At 39.1% G+C, this 9268-nt stretch overlaps 2 protein-coding genes across 3 annotated transcripts; one reads left to right on the top strand and one right to left on the bottom strand.

The window, feature by feature from the left end:
* The first annotated feature begins 1007 nt into the window (after window positions 1-1007).
* Window positions 1008-5526, top strand: LOC131311992 (GDSL esterase/lipase At4g10955-like). Of its 2 annotated transcripts, none has more exons than XM_058339685.1 (3): window positions 1008-1701; window positions 1795-1955; window positions 4178-5526. In XM_058339685.1, the coding sequence occupies exons 2-3, from the start codon at window positions 1894-1896 to the stop codon at window positions 5136-5138; spliced, it is 1023 nt and encodes a 340-aa protein (XP_058195668.1). In that variant the 5' UTR covers window positions 1008-1701; window positions 1795-1893; the 3' UTR covers window positions 5139-5526. The 2 variants fall into 2 exon arrangements, with proteins under 2 accessions (XP_058195668.1, XP_058195661.1); XM_058339678.1 differs by having other exon boundaries at window positions 1588-1701; window positions 1805-1955.
* Window positions 5527-8042: 2516 nt separating this feature from the next.
* LOC131317248 (uncharacterized) lies at window positions 8043-8976 on the bottom strand. The gene is made up of 2 exons (XM_058346812.1): window positions 8768-8976; window positions 8043-8634 (listed from the first exon to the last, which is right to left on the bottom strand). The coding sequence occupies exons 1-2, from the start codon at window positions 8974-8976 to the stop codon at window positions 8043-8045; spliced, it is 801 nt and encodes a 266-aa protein (XP_058202795.1).
* Window positions 8977-9268: the final 292 nt, after the last annotated feature.

Here is a 9268-nt window from a genome sequence, read left to right as displayed (position 1 = left end):
ACATGATTTTGAGGGTATTTGCTAAAAATCAGCAAAAAAAATGATCGGAAAGGGCTTGATCCGAATAGTTTCGAACAGTTTTTTATTGAACGGTTCAAATAAAAACTGTTCAAATCAAGCCTTTCCAGGTCATTTTTTTTGCTGATTTATAGCGTGCACCCTTAAAATTACATTTTGCACATATTGAACGGTTCGGATCATAAAAATTCGATCGGGAACTATGAGATTAAGATTTTTGGTGTTTTTTAATGTGTTTTTTTAGTGTCCCTTGAACCGCCCCGATATGAAAATATTGTTTTATAAAAATAATTGAAATATATCAAATAAAATTCATATTGCATATTTTAAACAATATACATTAAAAGATATAGGTCATTAAAAATTACACGTAAAATCGTAAAGGATCAATAATTTGAAACGGAAGGTGTACATTTGTTAATGGCAGGCACCTACGCTACGTACAGAGCCTCCCACATACCCACACCAATAATGCTACCCACACATACAACAGAAATGCTACTGGTACAGCATGTGTTGTACAGACAGCGCGCACAGCGCGTTTTTAAGCTCGTTTTGGGTCCAACAAAGATAATCGGAGCCGCTCATCTTGTTCAAAATATTTTTTTTGAGGTCTCGGTAAAAAATCAGCTCCATATGATATCATTAAGGGTGTTTACAAAACGTCCAATTTCGCTTCAAAATTTAGGCTAGCAATTTAGCAAATATAAACATTTCATAAATGCCTTTCACAATATCAGATGGAGCAAATTTTTTACAGGGATCTTAAAAAAAATATTTTGAGCAAAATGAGCGATCCAATTATTTTTTTTGGACCCGAAACGAACCCAAAAACGCACTGTGCGCACTGTCTATACTGCACATGCTGTACCAGTAGCACAGCTCCACATACAATACGAAAAATTTTGCACAGCAGTTCATGTGGCAATAAAAAAGGGGACCCACCACTCTTTCTCCCTCTGAAATTTCTGCCCAAGACAAACTCAGATGTCAAACCGCCCAAACTCACCCCCACGGCCCCCCCGCCCTCTTCTCTAGCGACTCCCGGTCTCTTATCCGGCGAACGCTGTCGATCTGAACGTAGTCTATCTAAAACGAGAGATCCGAACAACGCCCTAGCCTGTGTCAAAACAAACGCCAACAGTACCTATCGTTCACCAGGTCACCTGCATTACGGTCGGAAACAAAATCCTAACCTTCAACAACACCTCTCTCAGCATAAACCTCCTTCCGGCTACAAAGCGCGTACAACGCACTCGTGGAACTCAATCTCGACAAAAACGACACTGTCACAATGGCACACTCGCTCGCCTTGCTCGAGACGTCGTATCCGCCATCGACCTGAGCTTTCCGGCGAGACCTTAGAGAATTCATATCTCTGCTTTTGGATTTCCATGTAAAAATTGGTTCGAACTTCCTTCTAAACGTGTATCTGTACTTCGCATACAAGGGAAGTCCGAAGCAAGTCCCGATCGAAGTGTTTCTATTCCAGCCAACTACGGCAGAGAAGAGGCCAGGAGGCGGCGGTGCGGGGGGGGGGGGGGGGGGGGGGGGGGTGGGGGTGGTGAGTTAGGGCAGTGGAAATTTTGGTCAAGTCTCTGGGCAGAAATTTCAGTGGGGAGGGACAGTGGTGGGTCCTCTTTTTTATGCCACGTTGATGGTTGTGCAAGATCTATTCCTATGGTATGTGTGTGTAGCATTATTGTATACTCACTCCTTATGTGTTTAATTACTTTATTGTAATGTTGTGTGCATTTTTTAAATTTTGGTATACAGTCTTCTGCAGTACTCAAAGAGATTTCGATCGATTTGTGAGTTATCAGCTGGGAGACAAAAAAAGGCCAGGGGAGCTTAGGGGCTATACTATTACAAATAATGGTCACCCAAAACAGAAGTTTCAACCCCTCAGGACCATTATACCTGACCGCTGTTGATTGGTAAGACCAACCCAGCTATACGTACCTACATTTTGGTACACATGCATTTCTTCCGCATCCATTATCATTCAATAAGATCTAACAGCTCCTCTAGCTCCAATTCTTTCAAAAAAAGGAAAAAAAAGGAGATTGCAACACTAGCACAAAACCCGTTTCTACTACTTTTTTGTCGTATATATTAATGTGTTGGGAAATCATGTCAAACGACCGATACTTGATAAACTTGATTTTTGGCATGCTTTATGCTCTCAATGAGTTAAAAAAACTATAAAGGAATTGGAGAGGAGCTGGACTCGCTAAGAGGTTATCGAATTGCTGATTTGGAAATCATTCTGACAGGATGGACTAGGCCATTGCTAAAAGGGATAGGGTTTGATCCATTTTGAAATTTAACTAGGGGAAAAGAAAAAATAAAAACCCAAAATGGTTTGCCAGCTCTAGTAGTTATAAGAATCCCACGATTTGCGATTCAATTTGCAGTTCATCACACAAATTAATAACAATACGAATAAATAGGTGACTCAAGGTATATACAAAATCGATGGTGAATCGTACGATCCATGGTTCGATTCATTGACACAAAAACTAGACAAATCTATGAGTGAATCAAAGTTTATCACAATTCTTGCGTTCGACTATTTTGAAACCACTTCTACGATTTGGCCTTATTTTTCTTATACAAAAGCAAATATATAAGATCATGTGCCCTTAAGTACAAAAAATCTTATTCCCAATCAAAATTTGTTAATCATTTGTTGATTGATATTTATTCTGATTCGGAGCATGTTGTTAACCCTTTTCCCTCTCATTCTTCTTAGAAAATAAAATAATCATTCTAAAAATGTTTAGAGCATCTCCAATCCAATACTCTATTTGAGAGTATCAAAATACTCTATTTTATTCATAAAGTGATTTTAGAGGAAATCACTATTCATATTTACTCCAACCACAAACCCTCTATTTATTCATAAAGTGATTTTAGAGGAGATCCTCCATATTTTCTCCCATCCTCTAAATATAGAGGATCAAAATCCCATCCTCTCAAATAGAGGAGGCTTGAGAGGATGGGTTGGAGGAATTTCATACTCTCAAATAGAGGAATAGAGCATGGGTTAGAGATGCTCTTACAACTAATATACCTTATACTCATGAGTTCTCTATTTTATTCCAGTTAAATTTTCATATGTTACTATAATGTGAGTATGAGAACTCGTTTGGCTTAATGGCTTTTTTCTTCGTTTTTATACAACAAAAAAAATCACATTAAATAGTTTTGAGTTAAGTTTTTGTAAATTATTTATTCATCTCGACGAGAAAAATCAGAAAAGTATAAAAGCTTGCTCCAAACCCAACATTGTGAATAAAAACAAAAAATAAGCTAAAAGCTAATTTTTTGGCTTCTTTTTTTTTTGTCTTTATTCAAAAAAATTAAATTTCAATCTTAATTTTTTTAATTTTCCAATTTCTCTCGTTGAGATGGACCAATATTAATCCACAAAACATTGATGCAAAACTAACAAATGCAAAAAAAAAAAAATAGAATAAGGACGAACAAAAAAACCAAACTGGATTATTAAGCCAAACGAGCTTTCAATATATATGCTCAGCATTCTTAGTATAAAATAATTTTAATTTTCTTGATGGTACATACAAGTAGTTGTGAATATTGTTGAGAATATTATCTTTCATGGATACACAATTTCACAAATCAATCTTTTTAATTCTTGTATCCTCTAAATCATTGTCCTGAGCAGAGTTCAATTTCTCGAACCAACCTATGTATGTGGCCATATAAGCTAGTTTTGTATCTATTAGGGTACAGACTTTTACTGTGTTAAGGCTAAACTTTCTATTGAACTATTTAACCATGTGATAATAATCAATAATAAAAAAACAAACTTCAATATTGGTTTAAACTTAATATCTTTGATTTTACAATCTCACTTTATTATGTAGGTGCATAAATACATTTTTCGATCTATTTTCAAATTTTGGACTGAATAAGTATGATTAACGATTCAATTCGAGCTGCGTTTTGAAAAAAGGGTCCCAAAATTATTATTTTTTGATTCTTGATTCACGATTTGACGACCTTGAGTTCTACTCCACCCTAGCATGCATTTCTTATATGGTAATTTAAAATATCTCTCCTCATGGTTTTTATGATTGCATACATACATCGAATGGTTTTGAGAGGCATTTTCAATTTCACATTATCGTAGGAGAAACCCACATCACCGTAGATCCGCTGCTGCTAGCTTGGTTCAGGGAGTGTACAGTCAAGAACACGACCGCCAGCAGAACCGCCAAGGCCATCAAGCACGTGCTCCTCCCTGGTGGGACTTCTTCAATTTTCGGTTATTCCGCGTGTTGGTTGACAACGATGATCACTCAATTTTTGGTGCCATTTACGAGTTCAAATCCCCACCTCCCTACGGTCACCACAATCCACTCCACATCCCTCCAAGATACGTGGTTGCCTTCCGTGGCACGATGACCGGATGGGAGACCATGTCACAGGACCTCACGTTGGATCTCAAGGTCATTCGGAATACGCTGGAACAGAGCGCCCGCTTTCAGCATGCAATGCAAGCTGTGCAATACATGGTTTCCACAGCCGGAGCCCCAAACATGTGCTTAGCCGGACATTCCTTGGGTTCGGCCATGGCACTGCTAGCTGGAAAGAACATGGCTAAAATGGGATGTTTTCTGGAAACATATCTCTTCAACCCTCCGTTCATATCCGTCCCAATAGAGGTGGTGACCAAAACCGAAATATTGAAGAATGGGATTCGGATCATGCGCAGTGTTACGACAGCTGGAGTTACAATTGCTCTAAACGCTCTACGTCAAAGGCCTCAAACAGGTGACTGGTTTGCTGCGTTGTCGGGGTGGATTCCGTACCTTTTTGTGAATCCGTCCGATCCTATTTCCGGAGAGTATGTTGGGTATTTTGAACACAGGAAGAGGATGGCGGCGATTGGAGCCGGAGCTATTGAAAGGCTTTCTACAAGGAATTCAATATCAGGTGCAACTGAACCACTGCATCTCCTTCCTTCGGCGTATCTGACTATTAATGGGAGCCCCGTTCAGGGTCTTGGGCAGGCGCATGGGCTAGACCAATGGTGGAAGCCGAATATTCAATGCCGGTCCAAGCTTCACCAGTTGATCTCAGGTAATTGATGATTTCTGTACTGTACGTGATACTTTCTTCCGGGGAGATGTTGTCTTGAGAGCACATTGCATAGTTTGGTGTTTTCTTTGGTGAACTTTTTATGTTTCTTTCTCCTGAACCGTATTTTGGACATGGAAAATAAGACGGAAAATCTTGACAGATCGTTAGCCGGAATGTTTGTGAAGCTGTAAAAATCTGTTGTTTAAGGTACTACACTGGGATGTTCTCTACTTCTTTCTTGACGTACTGGTGCAACCCACTTTGGCATGACGTCCTAGGAAATTTTTGATGTATTAATTTTGGTCACAATGTCCGGTGATTACAAATGTGAGGTGCATGACATCCTGTCTTGCATCGTTGAAATGCAACGCTCAACGTAGTATCCTCTTCGCAGCTTTGAAATGGCTCATAGTAGGAGGTTCCATATAGCGACTTACAAGTCCAACACCAAACAGAATATCCGGCCAGGTGCATGTAAGATATCCCAAACTTCCAACAAGACTCTTGACTAGAGTAGAATCCACCTTCTCACCATCATCAAGTTTTGTTAATTTTATTCCAACTTCAACGGGTGTGCCCACCGGCTTGCAATCTTCCATCTTGAACTTATTTAAAATTTCCTTAGCATAACCTTCTTGAGATATAAAAATACCTTCATCTGTTTATTTCACCTCAATACCAAGATAATATGCCATGAGCCCAATATCCGTCATCTCAAACTCCTCAGCCAATCTTTCTTCAATTCCTCAAACATCTTGGGATTATTTCCTGTGAAAATCAAATCATCCACATACAAGCAAGCAAAGAGCATATCTCTATTTTCATTCACCTTTGCATAGAGAGCATGTTCATGGGGACACTTGGTGAAACCATGAGCTTGAAAATAGCAATCAAGTCTACTATTCCAAGCTCTTGGTGCTTGCTTCAAACCATATAACGCATTCTTCAACTTCAACACTTTATTTTCATGATTTTTCACAAAATATCCCAAAGGTTGATCAATATATACCTCCTCTTCAAGAAAACCATTCAGAAAAGCGGATTTCACATCCATTTGATGAATTTTCCAACCATTAACAGCGGCCAAAGAAATAATCAAATGAATAGTTTCCAAACAGGCAACCGGAGCAAATACCTCATCATAGTCAATACCTTGTCTTTGTTTGTAACCTTTGGCAACCAACCTTGCTTTGTACCTTTCAATTTCTCCTTTTGCATTTCTCTTTATCTTGTACACCCATTTGACTTCAATTGTTTTTTGGCCTTTCAGAAGTATGGTTAACTCCCATGTACCATTCTTTTCAATTGATTATATCTCCTCAACCATTGCATCTCTCCACCTTTTGTTTTGTGTCGCTTCCTCAAAATCTATAGGCTCACTATCAGAAAGGAGGCAAAAAATTGTCAAATCACTAATTATTGGAGTTACCTCTTTCGTAGTGTCATAGATTTCTTGAAGGCCTCTCATGCGAGGCGGTCTTGCACTTGAACCCGATTCGGAAGATGATGGACTGGCTTGTACATGAGTTGGACCTGGTGGTGAAGGTGGGGGAGAAACGGCTGGCTCCATGACATCATTACCTTGCTCTTCTTCCTCCAAGAATGGGAAAAAATCATAGACTTCTTCGGGATTACTCCAATCCCATTCACTTTCTTCATCAAACTCAACATCTCTGCTAATGACAATTTTTCCATTGCTTGGATTGTAAAGCTTGTAACATTTGCTTCTTGAATCATACCCAATGAAAACAAATTTCTCACTCTTTTCATCTAGTTTGGTTCGTTTCTCATCCGGTACATGCACCTATGCAATACTCTAAAAAATGCGCAAATGAGAAACACTTGGCTTGAATCCTCCTCATTCTTCTTGCGGCGTTCTGTTGTCAACACTTCTAATAGGACACCGATTCAACAAATAGATTGCACAATCAATGGCTTCTGCCCAAAACTCCTCGAGCATTTTCTTGCTCTTTAACATACTCCGAGCCATGTTGAGAATGGTTCGGTTTTTTCTTTCCGCAACCCCATTTTGTTGCGGTGATCTCGGAACCGTTAAAGGATAGCGAATTCCATTTTCTTCGCAAAAATTTTTGAATTCATTTGATGTAAATTCACCACCTCTATCGAATCATATTGCCTTGATTTCATACCCACTTTGCTTTTCAACAAAGGCCTTAAATTTTTTAAAAACTCCAAAAACTTCAGATTTTTCCTTCAAAAAATACACCCACGTTTTCCTGCTAAATCATCAATAAATAGTAGAAAATACAGGCTCTTACTGAATGAGGGTGGATTGATAGGCCTGCAAACATCAGAGTGAATAAGTTGGAGGGGCTTGCTAGCTCTTGAAATTGCTTCTTTTGGAAAACTTCTACTTGATTGTTTGCCAAAAAGACATCCTTCACAAAGTTGATGTGGATGGTTAATGAAAGGTAGTCCATTCACCATCTTTTTCTGAGACAACGCCGTTAGTCCTCCAAAATTCAAGTGCCCAAAACGAAGATGCCACAACCTAGAGGGATCCTTGACACAACTTTGCAAACACTTAGCCTCATCATTTTGAAGGTTGAGCAAAAACATCCGATTTCTTGTCATGGGTACTTTTGCAACCAAAGTTCCAACTTCATCTCTTATTGAAAGACTATGATCTCGCATAGAAATATCATAGCCTTTCTCCAAGAGTTGCCCCAAACTCAAAATATTACTTTTCACGTTCGACACATAAAAAACATTGGAAATTATTTGGTGCCTTTCATCCTTCAAACAAATCAAAATATTACCTTTCTCTTCAACTGGAATTTGAGAAGAATCTCCAAAAGTGACTTTTCCGATGATGGATTCATCAAGCTCCATGAACATCTTTTTGCTCCCACACATATGGTTGTTTGCACCGGTATCTAGATACCACAAGTTCATGTCTCCCTTTTCTTCTTTCTTGTATGCCAACAATAAAGTCGGCTCCACCTCTCATGTTTGTCTTCAACAAGGTTCACTTGCTCTTCAAAAACTTCATTTCGACACTCGGCTGCATAGTGACCATATTGATTGCAATTGTAACATTGAACTTGAGATTTATCATACCTTCTTCCAGAAAATCTATAATTATTTCCTCTTCCGCGCCTTCTTGGATGAAATGTATTTTGACCTCTTTCATCCCTATTGGATGAATTTCTGAAATTGCTTTCTCCTCTACCACGGCCTCGTCCACCGCATCCTCCACAGCCACATCCATCGCATCCTCCACCTCGACCTCTTTGACTTTGCTCTTGCCTTCCCTCTTTTTCCTTCAAGGAAAGTTTTGTTTGTAGCACTTGCCCCAACGACTCTTGCTTCTTTTTGTTAAGTCGTTCTTCATGGGCTTGCAATGATCCCATGAGTGTGTCAACTGCCAACGTGTTTAAATCTTTCGACTCTTCAATGGCTACAACAATGTAGTCATACTTCTTGTCTAAGGAACGAAGGATTTTTTCTACCACGCGATTATCCTTCAAATCATCGCCGTACCTTCGCAAATTATTCACAATAGTCAAAACTCTTGTGAAATAATCCGAAACCAATTCGGACTCCTTCATCTTCAAAGCTTCAAATTTACCTCTTAATGTTTGGAGGCGAACTTTCTTCACCTTCTTAACTCCACCATGGGAAGTTTGAAAGGATCATCCATGCTTCCCGGGAAGTTGTTGCTTCGGCAATCTTTTGCAACAAAGCATCATCTAAACATTGGTGGATGAGTGAAAGAGCTCTCTGATCCTTCTTCTTCGTCACCGCCAAAGCATCCCTTTGGGGTTGTGTAAAGCATGTATCAACAAGCTCCCACAAGTCTTGTGATCCAAGAATCACTTTCATGTGGATACACTAATTCTCATAATTATCTTTGGTGAACCGTAGCATTTGAAATGGAATCATTCCATTAGCAGTCATCACTCACTACAAGAAATTTGGGATCTCCCAACGGTTTTTTTAGTAACGGTTGAAAAAACCGTCGGTATAGATGGTGTTTAGCAACGGTTTGCAAAACGTTACTAGAAATAGGACTATAGCAACGGTTTTCATGCAACCGTTACTAGATTACAAGACTATAGCAACGGTTTTCCATAACCGTTACTAAAAACCGGACTATAGCGACGGTTTCCAATAA

The sequence above is a fragment of the Rhododendron vialii genome, chromosome 2a, assembly GCF_030253575.1.
Source record: "Rhododendron vialii isolate Sample 1 chromosome 2a, ASM3025357v1".
Classification (NCBI taxonomy): domain Eukaryota; kingdom Viridiplantae; phylum Streptophyta; class Magnoliopsida; order Ericales; family Ericaceae; genus Rhododendron; species Rhododendron vialii.
Note: the sequence above shows the minus strand (reverse complement) of the source record. Positions and strands in the feature narration are given on the sequence as shown.

Bases quoted from the DNA above. Each gene is read 5' to 3' on its own strand.
- LOC131317248 (XM_058346812.1), bottom strand. From the start codon at position 8,976: ATGAAAGTGATTCTTGGATCACAAGACTTGTGGGAGCTTGTTGATACA. The intron at 8,635-8,767 runs GTGGAGTTAAGA...TAATTTGCGAAG, and splicing joins ATCCTTTCAAACTTCCCATG to GTACGGCGATGATTTGAAGG.
- LOC131311992 (XM_058339685.1), top strand. From the start codon at position 1,894: ATGGTCACCCAAAACAGAAGTTTCAACCCCTCAGGACCATTATACCTG. The intron at 1,956-4,177 runs GTAAGACCAACC...ACATTATCGTAG, and splicing joins TACCTGACCGCTGTTGATTG to GAGAAACCCACATCACCGTA.